Source organism: Sinocyclocheilus rhinocerous, unplaced genomic scaffold (genome assembly GCF_001515625.1).
Source record: "Sinocyclocheilus rhinocerous isolate Xijiao unplaced genomic scaffold, SAMN03320098_v1.1 scaffold1435, whole genome shotgun sequence".
NCBI classification, from domain to species: domain Eukaryota; kingdom Metazoa; phylum Chordata; class Actinopteri; order Cypriniformes; family Cyprinidae; genus Sinocyclocheilus; species Sinocyclocheilus rhinocerous.
The window spans coordinates 423,525-441,501 of NW_015644861.1; the positions used below are offsets into that span (position 1 = coordinate 423,525).

The 17,977-nt window shown below is 36.4% G+C and overlaps 1 protein-coding gene and 1 pseudogene across 1 annotated transcript; one reads left to right on the forward strand and one right to left on the reverse strand.

The window, feature by feature from the left end:
• Positions 1 to 1,634: 1,634 nt before the first annotated feature.
• Positions 1,635 to 6,354, forward strand: LOC107758856 (cyclic nucleotide-gated channel cone photoreceptor subunit alpha-like; annotated as a pseudogene).
• A 1,478-nt stretch (positions 6,355 to 7,832) lies between these two features.
• LOC107758838 (cilia- and flagella-associated protein 221-like) lies at positions 7,833 to 16,181 on the reverse strand. Its single transcript, XM_016576667.1, has 17 exons — positions 16,052 to 16,181; positions 15,779 to 15,883; positions 13,590 to 13,710; positions 12,693 to 12,797; positions 12,489 to 12,576; positions 12,085 to 12,168; positions 11,695 to 11,790; positions 11,418 to 11,512; positions 10,975 to 11,053; positions 10,677 to 10,757; positions 10,018 to 10,125; positions 9,122 to 9,292; positions 8,702 to 8,860; positions 8,357 to 8,457; positions 8,169 to 8,264; positions 7,962 to 8,072; positions 7,833 to 7,884 (listed from the first exon to the last, which is right to left on the reverse strand). Exons 1-17 carry the CDS (start codon positions 16,179 to 16,181, stop codon positions 7,833 to 7,835), a joined length of 1,782 nt encoding a protein of 593 aa, XP_016432153.1.
• Positions 16,182 to 17,977: the final 1,796 nt, after the last annotated feature.

Here is a 17,977-nt window from a genome sequence, read left to right on the forward strand (position 1 = left end):
ATGCAGAACAGATTTGCTTGCTTTCGCCTGTCGCCGTGTTAAGAGCACTCCAACTTGTGCTCACACGCTTACCATCAAAGCGATCGGTCATCTAAAACTCAAACACTTCAGTGAAACTTCGCGATCTTCAAAGAACTCTGAGTCTTGCAAACTCAGACTGTAGCAAAACTGCTCAAGCTTCTGGCGTCATCAAGAGACCAACCAATCCAACGAGGGGTCTCCCAAAAGGACGTCATCCAAACGTCACGTCAGCGACCAATCCGAAAGCTTCGGGGTTCCCTCAGCAGCCATCCAGGAAGCCTGTGTCAGCAACGAATCATCTCAGCTTTTCAGCTGTCACCCAAAGCAAAATGCAAGTAAACGAACAAAATCTTTTTCTCTGCTGAACTGGTGTCGAGCTAATTTAAGCAGTAAACTTAAGACAAACCTCTGCTTTGTGAATTCTCTCAGGTGAATTTAAATCACTCGTGAAAACGAGTTAGAAGCTTGAAACTTCATGCAACTCCGTCAACTCTCATTCTAAAGAAACTGTATGTTTGTGTGTATGTGTGTTTTAGCTTAGTTTTGATGTAATCTAGAGTAGCCAATAAAATTCATGTTTCATTTATAAAGAATCATTGTTTGGTGTCATATAATTTTAAGGTTAAAACTTTTGCCAAAGATCCCTTGCTACCTAGCTCGTAGCTTACTTATAATAATTACTATAATAGCTTACTTATAATAATTGTATTGACCGTGGCCAGGGAAATACAAAGATTCAAGTTGTTAAAATATACTAAGAATCACCGGCTCGCTGGACGACCCTTGATTTAAAGTGTAAACTATCAGATTTGAATTCAGTTTTAATCAGGTTGACTCAGAATTTTCAGATTCGAGTCCTTTCAAAACCTGAGCTAGAAATAAAATTAATGATTAATTCCCTTATAGAATTAACGACTTACAAATGAGTTAATTTCATTACAATGTGGATCTATTATCCTTCTATAAATTCTTAAAATAGAATGAGGATATATTTTTGATCTTTGTGAGACAAAAAATAGTCAAAGTGTAGCAGTGCACCACTTTAACTCTACTAAAATTAGCTGTAATTCTGTTTATTCATAGATTTGAGCATTGTTTGTGTCAGAATGTATAATAACCACTTAGCATTTGGAAGTACATTTGTTAACTAATGAAAGTGTATTTCAGTTAACAGGAGTGAGTAGCCAAAGGCTTCAGATGTGATCTAATTGCAGTGAATGGCCTAACAGGAAATAAAATGGCTAAAATCTGCACAGAACAGTCATGCCCCTCACAAAGATCCACCTTCACTCCTGAACCAGCCATTGAATGGATCGAGCGAGAAGAAAGGTCAGAGGAGATGCCACAGACATATATAGACAAATCAATGCTTATTCTGCATCTAGTTTGTCACAATTATCACATTCAATGCATGTCTGGTTGTACAATTTAATTCCATATATTTAATTTGGTATATATTGGTCTTGTTTCCAGTGATCAGCCACCCCGTGGACTAATGGGCAGGTGATTTGATCTTTTGCTCTGTTCGTTTGTTTTGCTCTTGAGATTTGACGATTGTTTGTTTGTGCATAAAAAGTGATTTTAACAAGTTACTGTACCTTTACTTTCAGGATGTCCCAGTTCATGCTGCAGTTTGGAAGAAAATCCACCAAATGTAAAGCTTCAGAATGCAGTGATTCAGTTATGATAACAGAGGAGTCTGAAGACATGGAAGGACAAATGGATGCATCTTGTGACAACAGAGGACAGGACCAACTGCTCAAGAGGAAGTGAGTGAAAATGCAACCATGTACAGTACACAGTGGCCCCCAAAAATATTTGTACACATTAGCAACACCTATTATTGTAAAACAAATCTTTAAAAAAAAATCTAAAAAGAGTATCATATTTAATACACCAGGCATTTATGGCTCATATAGTATGATATAGTGAGAATATGAAGCTAACACTTCGTTTTTTTATTCAGTGGTCAAAACCGAGTAAAAATTGCAGTTGCTGATATTTTATATGGTTAAAGATAAAATTATGATAGCTTGTAATGTAAATCAATGAGATCTTAATAGCAGATTGCTTACATAAAAAGCATATAAATATCACTTGTCACTCTATGATTCCCAATAATAAGTCTTAGAAAAATGATGCTTAGTTTTATGATCAAATCCCTGTCGTTTTTATTGTGTGGGGCATATAATGCAATACAATGATGTTTGACAGATGTACAAATAAATGTTCCTCAAAAACCTGATGAATAGTATTTGATACTCACATTTTGACATGATTTTTCTAAAAAAAAAATGATGCATGAATCATCGAGTAAACCTAAGCTGCTTTAGTCCAGTAAATGTTCATCTTGATACATTACTAACAATATAAAAAAGACACATGTACCATGACCTAATAGGGGACGTTTTTACAATTATACTAAAAGGCCTTTTACTTGCTAAAAAAGTATAAACTATCAATCAGACGACATAAGGCATATAGTAGATTGTGCACAACAGGTTTTTTTTTTTTTTATCAAAGTTTTAACTTAATTTAGAGGCCTTCGAAATTTGTGTATCAACAATGATACAGTAGGTTTTATAGGTTTGACCAAATATGAAACTAAATTTGAAATCAAGTAATCACCATGCATTTTTTGCTGTATAGAGCAGGGATTTTCAATCTTTTAGATGCTCATTTAAGGGACCCCCATCCTAAAAAGTAAAAAGGCCGCTATGTATCTATATGTATAAAAACCCAATTTATACTGTTATAAATTAATATTATAAATGTGTAACATATTTGGAAAATATTCAGTTTCTATTACATTACATCATTTAGTTTTTACTCACTATAGTAATATAAAAATAGTATTTGTATTTAAAAAAAAAAAACCTTTTCCTGAACTTTTCTACAGACACCTTAGTACTACCTCGCAGTTTGAAAACCCCTCATATAGAGTAAAGTTTTTGTTTTGTTGTTTTGTTGATCTGTAGAAGGTGTTTCTGCATTTCTAACAAACTAATTGTGCAACTATTATCAAAAATACTTGGAGAGGAAACATAATCATCCGTAATGTAATGCCCTGTGATCTGTAGTAAGATTAAGTGTGTTTCTTAAGACAACAACAGAGGATGTGCTGACAGTGACCTTATAATCCCCTGCTATCTGCCGCACACTCATTTTCTTCAGCCCTGGCATTCAAAACACAGCCCTCCTGATAATGGTTCTGGTCCACTGCTCGTCCAGTGCAACATACTGCTACTTACTTGCTCGCATTTAACACACTGAAATGCATTAAATAAAGCTGTAAGCTGTCCCACATTCTGCAGGCCCACAGAATAATAACTCCACAGAAGATGTTCACAAGTTCTTCACATCACTCTCCCCTTCTGTGTTCATTTATTAAATATTTAGGTTAATTTGATAATGCTTTCAGCTACCAATAAGAATGTAGTGCCTTAGCTGCATAAAACACTGTTTAACAAATTTGAATCCATTTATCAGATCCATTATATCCCCCAAATATAGTGCAGAAAAATTACAGATTTCATTTGGGCCTGACATTAAGCCCAAAGTGGCCATGCTTTTACCACATTTAGGGGGTATTCTTTGGGAAAATGCAAAGTGGAGGGCTATTGCAAATCCAATGAAAAAAACAGTATTTTGATTATGCGGTGCTTGATTCATAATGTTTTAGTATTTCACATTTGATCTCTGATCAAATAACAAGAATAAAACAATATCATTATCTTTACAGCCTCAACAACAATGCAAATCACTGGCCTCTTGCAACATTGAATACGAACAACTCCAGCAATATTGATGAGTATGTGGGAAAGTTAAATATTATTACATGTTGTGCCGAAGTACATTCTGCTAATTGTTACATGCTAAATATCAATGATCATTTTAATGCAGCAAAAAGGACGACAGGGAGATAAGAAAGAAGAACTAAAAAAGGATGAGAAGAAAGATAAAAAGAAAGTTGAGAAGAAAGATGAGAAGGATGAGAAAAAATTAGAAAAAGAAGGAAGAGGAGAAACCGTGAGTATTTTATCTGATTTGAAATGCAGTTAAATGTAGTTATTTGTTCAGTCTGGAATTTATTTATTTATATGTTTGTTTTTTAGAAAACAGGTTTGGATCATGGATCCAGCGACAGATTTGTACTATCACTGGCTGACCATTGTAGCAATACCTGTCTTCTATAACCTAATGATGCTTGTTACCAGGTACATTTATACATTGAAAGTTTCATTATATTGCATGCTGATTATTAAAATATATTAATGCTTTGAAGGTATTTTAAAGTTTTATAATATTAGTATTCAAATAATATTTCTTTATTATTTAAAATAATGGGAATATTACAGCTAATTATAAAACGAACAAGAAAACTATATGCAGAAATATATATCATTATATTCTGTACTTCAGAGAAATGTTCTGGTGTTATTGTGTGGTGACAGTTTTAATCTTTTTTTTTTTCTTTTTAAACAGAGCCTGTTTTAATGAACTGCAGGATGACTAAACCATCGTATGGATAGTTCTGGACTATTCATCAGATGCCATCTACTACATTGACACTTTTGTGAGATCAAGAACAGGTGAGATTATTCATCGAAGTCTCTGTTTGTGCTCAACTAGTAGTATTTAACCATAACAGTAAATGTAAACTACAATCCCTTTAAAGCGGTGGTTCTCAACCTTCAGCAAATTTCCAAATCATGAATTCTATATTTAAGTAATCTCTAAAACTCTAAATTAAAAATGTTACTTACAGAAAACACATAAAATCAAGATGTAAACTAAAAATTTTTTTTTCTTTTTAAAGCTATTGCTTTTATTGAAGAACATACAGTACTAGAATACAGAACGTAGCTTCTGAAATCACTGCTCTACAGAGAAAAAAAAGTTGTTGTAAATACTGTACATAACAATGAAATTGTTTTGACAGGTTTCTTGGAGCAAGGTTTACTAGTGAGAGAATCTAAGAAGCTTTGGGAACACTACAGAAAGTCACCGCAATTCAGATTTGATGTGATCTCCATGATACCAACAGACATATTAATGCTGAAAGTGGGTTACAACAATCCCAAACTAAGATTCAACCGGCTTTTCAAAATGGCTCGTCTTTTTGAGTTCTTTGACCGCACTGAAACCAGAACCTACTTCCCCAACATCTTCCGAATCAGTAATCTCGTCCTGTACATCCTTATCATCATCCACTGGAACGGCTGCATCTTTTTCGCCATCTCAGAAACAATCGGCTTTGGTTCAGACACATGGGTTTACCCCAACATCAGCGACCCTGAGTTTGGCCGTCTTGCCAGGAAGTATATCTACTGCTTGTACTGGTCCACTCTCACACTCACCACCATCGGAGAGACGCCACCACCTGTCCGAGATGTTGAGTATTTATTTGTCGTTTCTGATTTTCTCATTGGCGTGCTCATTTTTGCCACCATCGTTGGTAATGTCGGTGCCATGATTTCCAACATGAATGCATCCCGCGCGGAGTTCCAGGCCAAGATCGACTCCATCAAGCAGTACATGCAGTTCCGGAAGGTCACCAAAGATCTGGAGGCCCGTGTCGTGAAGTGGTTCGACTACCTTTGGACCGAACAGAAGACCTGCGACGAAAAGGAAGTGCTCAAGAACCTCCCAGATAAACTCAAGGCGGAGATTGCCATCAACGTGCATCTGGAAACCCTTCGGAAGGTGCGTATCTTCCAGGACTGCGAAGCGGGTCTTCTTGTTGAGCTCGTCCTTAAACTTCAACCACAGCTTTTCAGTCCGGGCGACTACACTTGCAAGAAGGGTGACATCGGGCGGGAGATGTACATTATCAAAGAAGGCAAACTAGCTGTGGTGGCGGATGATGGCGTCACGCAGTTTGTGGTGCTCAGCGATGGCGCTTACTTTGGAGAGATCAGCATTCTCTGCATCAAAGGAAATAAAGCCGGTAACCGCAGGACTGCTAACATACGCAGTGTGGGATACTCCGATCTATTCGCGCTCTCGAAAGATGACCTAATGAAGGCCTTAACCGAGTACCCAGAAGCCAAAAAGGCACTAGAGGAGAAAGGTAGGGCTATTCTGATGAAAGACAATCTCATTGACGAGGCTGCGGCCAATGCTGGCGCAGACCCGAAGGACCTGGAGGAAAAGGTCAGTGTCTTGGAGACCAATCTAGATGTGATGCAAACCAAATTCGCTCGTCTTATGGCAGATTGGACATCCAGCCAGAACAAAATCAAACAGAGGATTGCCAACATGGAGGCCCGAGTGAAGACTCTTAGGCAGGAGGATTTGGACGAGGTTGTGGAGGATAAGAAGGACAAATAGATCTATACCGAAATAGACTTGACTTCATGGATTACACATTTACCCATATAGAGGAATCTGGCATCATTTGAGAGGAATTGCTTGATCTCAAAGTAGTACCGCAGGAACATGTACTATTTATAGATGATTCAGTAAGAGACTTGGCATTTCACAAGACCTAAATCTAATTTGTGAAGGCATGTAAACATTGACTGATCAGACAGTTTCAGGCTCACTAATGCAGGATTGTCTTAAAGTAATTTCGGACAACAATGCGCCAAGATCATCCTTCTGATCTTTGGGCAATTTGGTTGCTGATGCTGTCGCTATTAAGTATTGCAGTGTTTGAATTTAAGGTAGTGTGATTCCTAAATGGAATTTTAGGAGGGTTATAGGGATGGGTACTGAGAACCGGTATTTTTTTGGACCGCTACGTAATTGGGTCGATACCGCAATACCGATAAGCTTCAGGAAAAACGATACTGTTATCGATACTTGCGTTGTTTTATCTCTGTATACTTCAATGTTAACGACGAATTAGAAGCTGCTGCTTGTCATTTTCCTTCACTGAATGATGTGGCCAAGGTTTTCTCGATGTGCATGTGATGCATGTGCTTTTTGTTTTCATGTGTTTGCGTGCAATCAGTCATCGCGGCAAGATTGAAACGTTTGAAATTGTGGGCTCACGTTACAAAACTAAGCGACACCAGTGTCAGATGCAATATATGCAGTAGTGTAATAGTGAACAAAGGAGGCAACATTAGTAATATAATGAAACATTTACTAACAAAATACATCATCTACCTCAAGCAATGCGCTGTATTATGTCTCCCGGCTCCAGCTCCAACTGCAACTCGCGAGACACTAGGGTTGCCAACCGTCCCGTATTTTGGGCCTAATTGATTTGTCCCGTACGTGACTTTCCTTGTCCCGTTTTTTGACTGCTACGCTGATCTAACCACTGACTGATACAACAGCAGCTGTGCTGATCACTTGAGAATGATCAGCGATACCTGTCATCATCCAATCACAGCCCCCCTCACGCAGTATACGTTAAGTAAATCAAAAATCGTGAACATAACTAACTGTTTGAGCAAGGCTGCGCAATCCTCTCGCCTCACAGCAAGCGCCGCTCGCACTAACGGCAATTTCGTCCGTGTTTGACTTCAGTAAATCAGTTTCAATTTCAATTCTTTTAATCTACCCAGCACTTTTGATCCCAGTGTGTTGCTCTGTGTTGACGCCGACGGCTGCTCACGTGTGTCTCTGAGATCAAAAGAGAGGAAGAAAGTTTATCTCACGTTATATTCACCTTACAACCTGAACAACAATGCAAATAATGTGCTGTCCTCATGACCAGATGGTGGAATCAACTTCCCTACATGCAGAACTGACATAAAACTGCCTTTTTGTTTTATGAATTGTTTTATATACTTCACCAATCACCCTGTCTATATGAGGATTATGTGCTACACATGTGAAATTTGATGCGATGATTCTCACCTCGTGGTTGTTTCTGCAGCATTGACTGCTGCTACTGGAGTTCTGAGACTTGTAGACAAACTAATTACATTTATATTTTTATGCATTTCTATTTATTCAATGATTTGATAACCCATTGTACTAACCCGTTGTCTTCATCTCCATCCTCTTTAATAGATGTAGCTGAAGATCTCTTAGACAGGCCGAACTCTGCCTCAACCATCTCAGGAGTGAGACGGAGATCTGAGCTCTCGGACCTGCCAGAGAAATCAAACCACCATGAATCTGTAAGTGCTATCACAAACAATTAACAATGGAGGGTTTATTGAAACTGGTGGCTAATCTATATTTACACTCCAGATTGAATCTCGTCTCTGATGCTGTCGGGCAGAACCTGAAGAGCTGGAGGAGCCTCCACAGGCATCAAGACGATACTGAAGGGGTCAGACCTAGATAGATAAGAGTTTTGCAAGAGTTGGACTTACTGCATGAGAGGTAATGTGTAAAGCAGTGTGTGTGTGCGTGTGTGTACAATGCTTACAAGCATGGGGCGCAGTTGCTTATTATAGTTGAAATATTGGATAAAGTGTTAAAGGCCACAGAGGGAAACTTCTTCCACGCCATAATCCCTTTGATTATATCCTGCATTTGATATTTTTAAGAAAATGTTTACAGGGTTTACAATTTTTTTTCTTAATAAAATTAATGGAATATTATAAAACAAATAATTCCATTCCTGGATTCTGATTGTTTCAGGCAGTAATACAACATAGTGCCAGCTATGATAAAAAACTTAAAAATCACACTTCTAGACACTTTGTTCTTTGTGAAATTGTTTTAAACTGTGATGTGCAAAATTGTATTTTTGTGTAAATTCTTAACAAACCTTTCTATCTAGAAATTTCTTCTGAGTTGGAGGGACATGCACACCTACGGCATTGCCTTTAGTGACAGTGTATCGTGGCAGTGGACACAGATGAACGTCCAGGTCACACTCCAGGTAAAGCGGAGCTGGTTTGAAGGCATAAACATGTGGTGCAGGATTCTAAATTAAAATAAAAAAGATAGCATTAATTCAAACAAAGACTGAGCCGTGTTCAAGCATGTCTTTAAAATGTCCGAATTAAACTTCTGAAGTATATACATATATATTACATTTCTATTAGAGTTTATTTACAGTATTTCAAGTAACAGGTTTTTAATGGTTTTATTTTTCATTTTATTTAATGACAATAACCCTGCTTTGTTCATAGTATGGGCATGGCGTTCTAAGCAGATCATGATAGGTGAAAAAAAAAAAACATACAAAGATCCGGAGAGGGTGAGCGTTGGGTGGTCTGAGGAGTGCTTCAGGAGCACTGAAACTGAGTGTGGGACATAAATCATGATCTGATCCATCATCTTCCTCCTGTTTCTTATCTTCCTCATCTTCACTGAGATCTACAGCTGTACATGTCACCACAGGCAACAGCTCATCCTGTAAAAACACAATAATTAGATTTGCTGACAGACTTATTTTTAATGCAACCTTTGGATAAAAAAAAAAACAATTTGAATGGCTAAAAGTAACCCATAAGCATGTTTACCTGTGCTCCGGTGTGTAAACAGATAATGGCTGATAACCCATCAGTCTGTAATGCTGGGGGACCTTCAGAAAAAATTAGCAATTCTCATTCTAATTAATATTTCACAACTGGCTGAAACATTAATAAATGAATAAATAAAAGATATTTTGAGAAATGTCTTTTCATTGTATGAACAAAAACAAACAAACAAAAGCAGTCAATGGTAACTAAAACTGTTTGGTTACCCACATTCTTCCAAATATAATCTTTTGTGTTCAACAGAAGAAACAAAGTCATATAGGTTTGGAGCAACATGAGGGTGAGTAAATGACAATTTTCATTTTTGGGTGAACTATGCTTTTTAAATACTATTAAAACAATACTACTATACTATGCTCAGCACCGTTTTGGATTAATAACTGGCTTTCATGTGGCATTTCCTGATTTTTTCTTTGTGGCTTGCCACTCAACCATACACACACATAAAAACATCTTTCATGTATTTTGCGCAAATTAAGACATATTACAAAACCACATTTTTGCTGACAGACTTATTTTTAATGCAACCTTTGGATAAAAAAAAAATAATAATAATAATAATTTTGAATGGCTAAAAGTAACCCATAAGCATGTTTACCTGTGCTCCGGTGTGTAATGTCCGACACAGGTCAGGAGGAATAAATGTTGCTGCTGCATCATAAACAGATAATGGCTGATAACCCATCAGTCTGTAATGCTGGGGGACCTTCAGAAAAAATTTGCAATTCTCATTCTAATTAATATTTCACAACTGGCTGAAACATTAATAAATGAATAAATAAAAGATATTTTGATAAATGTCTTTTCATTGTATGAACAAAAACAAACAACTAAAACTGTTTGGTTACCCACATTCTTCCAAATATAATCTTTTGTGTTCAACAGAAGAAACAAAGTCATATAGGTTTGGAGCAACATGAGGGTGAGTAAATGACAATTTTCATTTTTGGGCGAACTATGCTTTTTAAATACTATTAAAACAATACTACTATACTATGCTCAGCACCGTTTTGGATTAATAACTGGCTTTCATGTGGCATTTCCTGATTTTTTCTTTGTGGCTTGCCACTCAACCATACACACACATAAAAACATCTTTCATGTATTTTGCGCAAATTAAGACATATTACAAAACCACATTTGACATTTCAAGCCAAAGGCTGCCACTTACAGTAATTCAGGAATTTTAGGGAAAATAAGACAAAAAATTCCCTTTTAAAAGGTAATGGAGTGGGAAAAAACACTTTCTTCCCGTACCTTTAGACTGAATAATGGAATGGTGAGTTTCATATCCGCTTCAGGCATTCTCACAGGAACATGCCTCAATGCATTCACAGCCTGAAAACCACAACACAACTTCATCCTCAATGTCACAAAATATGCACTGTTATTACACATCTCAAATATTGAACTGAAACTTTTTGGCAATGTTCAAACAGAATGAACCTCTATAAAACATTTGGATTATATTTACAGTAACTAAAAACATTTAAGTTGTAAAATCACAATTATAAAGTACACAAGCTCTGAACAATAACCATAAGCAGTCTCTCACAAGTTCATCAGGTTGGTCTTCAGGTATAAATGTATTAAAGGTGAAGGGCAGAAGTTTTTCTGATAAGAGGTAAGATTTTCTGGGGTAGGTAAGATTTTTTAAAAATGTCTCTTAGGCTCACCAAGGCTTTCTATTTTGATATATTTATAAATGTAATTTATTCCTGTGACGTCAAAGCTACATTTTCAGCATCATTAATCCAGTCTTCAGTGTCACATGATCCTTCAGAAATCATTCTAATATGCTGATTTGCTGCTCAAGAAACATTTATTATTATCAATGTTGAAAATATTTTTGTTGTCAGAAGATTTTGTTCTTTGATCAATAGAAACTTCAAAAGAACAGCATTTATTTGAAATGTTGAAGTCATTACTGTCACTTTTGATCAATTTAATGTGTCCTTGTTGAAAACAAGTATTATTTTCTTTAAAAAAATTCCAGACTCGCCTGATTCTTTGTCTCCCTGCAGACTCCTGGTTTTGTGAACAAGCTCTCTTAGTGACACCAGTCTCTTGTTCATACGACATTGAAGAACAACCTCAATTAAACAAAACACAGCGTAACATTATTATACTTATTAGTACAGTCAAGTATTTTATTTACAAGCACTGGTAATCAGCACAGCGAGTTGTAAACAAGCAACACAGTAATGTGCTAAATAATAGTTTAACGACATTCAAATTAAATTACATTAAAAAGGCAAAGGCTGAGTTATGTTACCTTTCGAGCAGCCTGCTGGAAGAGTCTGAGCGCTCTCTGTCTGACCTCCAGCTGGCCAGTGCCATAGCTGCTGAAAATAGCAGTGCATTCTGGGAGCTGTTGAATAAGTCTTAAAGATATGAATTTTAAGATAATGACTTGAGCTAGATGCTAATACGTACATGCAAAAAGTACTTTATGTGATAAGTGGGTCTGCAGTATCAAGATGCAATTTCATGATATGAGCTTAACATACCTACTCAAAACTGTATTTTCCCACCATCAGTGAAGTACGTACTTGCAATATAAGTATGCAAATTGGGACACAAACTACGTTAAAGATACAGGCTAGAAACATGATTTTCAAGATCAACATATATTCAAATATTTCAGTGTCACACTTTCACATACCTCTCCAACATGTCGCAAAATTTGCCGTGAGGAAAGTTTAGTTAAAGTTCTTGAAGAGGCCACTGACTCGCCACTGTATTTTAGCTGAAACGCACATAAAATGCATGAGCATTCAGTGGAAATTGACACAAAATGTTCAATCAGAAATCATTCTAATATGCTGATTTGCTGCTCAAGAAACATTTATTATTATCAATGTTGAAAATATTTTTGTTGTCAGAAGATTTTGTTCTTTGATCAATAGAAACTTCAAAAGAACAGCATTTATTTGAAATGTTGAAGTCATTACTGTCACTTTTGATCAATTTAATGTGTCCTTGCTGAAAACAAGTATTATTTTCTTTAAAAAAAATTCCAGACTCACCTGATTCTTTGTCATGAATCAAACCAATACACTGGCTTACTTTGTATGCAGCAAGTGCCTCGTCTTGCTCCTTCAAAATGTTACGTTTCTGTTCTGTTGAACATGGGTCATCACCCAGATCAACTTGCCTAAGGATATAAAACACACTATCAAGGGTTGTCTACTTCACCATAATATCATATTGTTTGCAAACTCAGAATATCTATGTGTCATACATGTTATATAATCACATGGAGCAACACACCAGCAGATATTATTGTTTTTCTCCTTTTGTTGGACCTTCTTTAAAAATGCAGCTTCCTTCATCTCTCTTGTCTGGTCTGCAACCTTGGTATAGGACATGGCTTCAATAAATAAAACACAAAGGTATCTTGCATTAAATAAATGTAATTTGTGGTCACATCGATTCATATTTGATTAGTTTTATGTTGTTTCACAAATCCAATCCAGATCTGTTCATGTACGGTTTAAAATCTGATTAAATCATTAAAATTGGATTTCAGTGTTTCGGCCATAACAGTCAGACTATAATTCAAGGTTTTTGTTATTCAGTATATATAACATATTTAACATCATACACACCACATTGGGTAAGACATGTTGCTGAGAGTCGGGTAAGAAAGATTTATTTATTTTTTTAATCTCTACTGCTGTCATCAGATTTTACTAGAATTACACACAGAGTGATGACACTGGCGAGGGCAGCACAAAATAAAGGGGTAAATATGAGCTAAAGAATGGCCTTAGAAGTCAAGAAAAGCTCCACTGTAAATGGCCATTTTCAGGTCGGGTAACTTGCAAAAGGGGCATGTAATTGGTAGACTATTAAATGGAGCGCTATTTATTATTATCTGAGCTCCACTCTGCTAAAAGGACCAGATTAGATCAGCAGCAATTTCCATGCTGGTCCGGGAAAGTTTTTGCTTTAAAGTGCAAGTTTGATGCTGGTGGACCACCATAACTCTTTGTCTTTTGTAGGTGCAAAAACATCACTCTGGTTGACCAATTCCAGTTAAAAAGCCTGGTGGAGACATCAGCATTCCAGCACGCAGATACTGTAGCCTTTGCCAAACTTTAATTTCCTGGGGTTTAGTTGTGCACCTCAGAGGCCCTCTGGATGAGAAATGGTGTTCTTACCCTCCGGAGGTCCTTGTATCTCATTTTGTCTTGTGGCTGGAGAAGCATTTTAACAAGTCCTGCATGAGTGGTGACATCTGTGGTGGAAACCTGCAGTTGAGGATCAAGTTTGGTCTTCTTCTTGCCTTATAAGAGCAAAAACAGAAAATCATGATCGTATGCATGATGAATCACTGTATGATTGTTGCAAGATAGTTTCAACCAGAATCAATGCTTTAATTTTTCTATGTACAAACATTAATTTTAATTAGTAGTAGTAGTAGTATTACCAATACTGATCATTTCATTATATATTTTTAATCTAATAGACTTGTAATATAGAAATTGCATACTTTAAACAATAACACAGCTAAAAGCTTTGCAGGCTTATGAGTGTAATTCTGTGTATGTGTTTCCCACATTTGATGGCTTACAGGGTATGCGGTCAATTCAAATTCAATTCAATAAGCTCAGTGCAAACAATAAAATTAAATTTGTGATTCAGTCTCACACAAACCTCTCTGCTACTGCTTTCAATGGGCCGAAATGAAACTGACCTAAGCTAATTCAAATTCCTGCATCTGTACAGCTTAAAACTTTTCAGACCCTGTTGAAAAAACCAGCACGACCTTGTTTTGGATTCTGGTTGTCTTGCTCAGCTTGAAAGACCAATATTTTTGCTGGTGAACAGCATGGCTTGGCTTGTCCTCCAGCAAGAGAAACACCAAACCAGCAATGAAATACACGGTGATTGAAGCTGATCTTTTCAAAATTGACACAAGTTTCAGAATACCTTCTCCAAGGAGGGAGTCGTTTAAAGCTTATAATGGGAAGTAACAGCCGGAGATTTTCCATCAGAAGTCATTTCCATCAGGTTTACTGAGGCACAGAAAACACAAATGCCATTAATGTTTGTGCAAAAAACATCTGATCATTAAGGCTGTTGCTATGTGGTTGCTAAAGTGCTATGAGTGTTTTGAACATATTGCATTTGGCATTGCTATCGCACTGCAATCTTTAAAGGGGACATTGAATGAAATTTTCACTTTTTTTTTTTTTTACTTTTTTTGCATTTAGTTAGATTTCTGGAGTGTTTGCCAGCTCAGAAAAGCTGAAAAGAAAACACGTAGCCAGTTTGTTATGGGCTGTCTGAGTCTGAAAAGGTGTCATCCAGTGAGCGGTTTCAATCTGCAGCCGGTTTCTATGTAGATAGCTAGCTATCTGAATAAAGCCACCTCCGAGACATATACGAAGTCCAAGGCAGCAATTCACGCGTCTTGTGTCGACATGGAAGAGAGGGGTGGGGTGAACAGTACCTCATTATCTTTTAAAGAAACATGCATTGCAAAGGGTCACTGTGAACAGAGCTAAAAAGGATGTTTTACAAAACCACTGAGGAATTTTAACCAAAGTATGTTACAGACATTTCATGAAGACCCTAAAGAATCATACTTGTGGAAACTTGCATCCGATGTCCCCTCTCACTTTATCTGTGTATTACCTGAGCAGCAGGTATGGAGATGAGGAACCCGTCACTGTGAAGATGACAGGTTTAGAGTTGAACAGAGAGATGACAAGCTGCAGTGTGATATCAGCTGTACCGTATTGCAGAGGTGCAAATGTCACTTTGTTTTAACAGTCTTTCCATTTGCCGGAATAATCCCTGATTAACATATGGATAACATAAGTACAGTACATAAAGTCTACTGTTCTAGTATATAACTGATCACTAACTAGAGTTCTTTCAATATTTATGCAGCTATACAGGTTCTCGTTGCTCTGTAGATATGTCAAATGTGAAGGAACCTGGTTACCCGACAGTGGTTTGGCAGTGAAAGCCTTATGGATCTGAAGGCAATGCACTTGGAACTCAAAATCTCTTGGACAATTGCAGAAAACAACAACAGCTTTTTACATTACATCATATTCCTCCCATATTCTTCCCCTTCTGTGATGTTTCTTTCAGTAACAACATGAAAAGTTTCCCTCTGACCACAGAGTACTATATGTGGAAATTTGGCTATGTGCTTCATGTGAGCACATGGCCAAATTTCTCCAGTGAAAACTTTGAATCTATGAATCTTTTTGTTTTAGATCAATGACACAAACGATAAGTCACATTGTATGGCCATTACATGAGCCATGTAAACATTCCACAAAACTTTTCACACACAAAAAATGAATTCTATTCCTTTTTAGCGAGAAGTGAAAAACCAACCAGAATCTTCCTGTAATCCTTTCCTACTTCAAAGCCACTGAAATGCAGTTCTAATGGTTCAGCCTGAACTACACTGTTACTCTTCAGTTTGGCAAACACCCCTGAAAAATAAACATACAAAGACACAATAATAAACATACAAAGAATTATATATCAATGTGAAATTACGTAAGTCTATCAGTTTCATAGGATACCAGTAATGTTAGTGCCCTGTTAGACAGCTACAGGTATAATGTTTAAGAAACAAACATTAGAAAAAGTGGTCTCACTAGTTTCCAGAAGGTGATGGGGGACATTTCCACTCCTTCTGGTGTCCTCCAGTAGCTGGCTGAGAGGAAGCAGTTTTTTTTTCTTTACACTTCTGGAGAAAGTCTCAGGGGCAGAATGAACCACCTCCATGCCGGCTGGACTTTGATCATAACAAATAATCCACACCTGTGAACTGATAGTTGACATGCCATTCAAGCAGTCTCCTTCAGTGTGACATTCAACACTTTGTCTTGTACTCTTGTAAACAACATTTTTCAAATTCTTGTATAATTATTATAAATTTATACAGTTATACAGTTTTAATGTGCTCATATTAACTGAGAAACTACATGGAATATAGAATAGTCATAAACATTTTAACCTAAAGTCTTGTTGTTTAATTGAAAAAATGTCCATGTTATTTTATTACTCCTTATATCCACTAGTATTTACCATTTTATAGTTTTGTGGATGTGTAATATCAATAAAATTCCCATCTCTCCTACTTAGCTTTACAGCTTTAACACATTTATGGAATTTCTATTCATATTAGAGCAAATAACGGAGGAAATTTCCCATGAACGGTTTGTTTTTAAAAACGTGCCGGAAGTCAGAGGTTGATGATACTGTAAACCACGCAACGTCAGCATTAAACGAAGAGTTTTATTTGAAATACATTGGTTTAGGTGTTCTTTTATTTGTTAATTGCATTTTACCTGAATCAAACGCACTAGAAACAAGGACGTACCTGTCGACTCTCCACTGAAGTCACGTCAAAAATCCAGTCACCATGACAACAAAAGACGCTGAGCTTACAAAGAGCAAAAAGGTCCAACTAATGATTTGTTGAACTGTTGAAAGTTATTTTCTTATAATTAGATCATTTTTTTGAAACCAAAAAAAAAAAGCCAAAATATTTTTATAGACCTAAATTAATAAATTTATTTATTAACCTCTTTGCCGTTTGAGTCCCAAAACCAAAATAATAGGAAATATCCCTCAGTCATTCTTGAGACATGGGACAAAACAGGTTCAGCAAGGGTAACTGCTATTAGGTTAAAAATAAAAATATTTTCAATTCTAAATGTCATGAGGGATTAATAATAGAATGTATTTAACACAATTATCACCTTCAATTTAATTTTCTCATTATTATACCAAATCTGTGTTTCTTAATGTCCTCTCACTACATCTAAAACAGTGTGTCCACAGAGAAGGGTTCAATCATTCATATGCAATAAAATGGATAAAAATGTTTTTTTAATGATGAAAAAGAGCTTGTTTTATCAAAAGCAACACTTAATAATATCTATCAAAGCAAGGTTGTTTTTTAATGACACATGCACGTCAATAAGATTTTAAAGTTGCGTCCCCACTTTTTGTCAACACCGTCAGACATTCAATAAAATGTAATAAAATCAGGGAATATCAGGGGCAGCTGTCACTCTAAAGGACCCCCTTGCCACAGTTCACCTCTGCAGAGTACATCACTGTCAGACAGGCTCTGCTAAGTTTTATAGTTTTAGAATATTTTAAATCCTAATGTTAATATTTCCTGTGTCACAGCCATGATATGTCAACACCATCTTCCAATTTCTGAGGAAATAATTTGAAATATTTAGATCATTTTATTCTCCTGAAGCAGGTTACATTAGCATCTAGCATCAACAGAAAAAAATTAAACGGCTACTACATGAACTCCATTGGTTTTGTGAAAGAAATGCCAAATTTGTCAGCCCCTATTTTTTCAATTTGGCACCCTGTTTTGTCCCACTTCTCAAGAATGACTGCCCTACAATTAAAAGAAGATACACAATTTTTAAAGTATATCTTTGAAAGCAGGTAGAAGTTTTGTACCTTCTTTATATATTTCAATCAATCAATCTTTAAAGTTTATCCCAAATAAAACTATTTGTTTTTCATGAAACCAAAAAAAGGGGTAACAT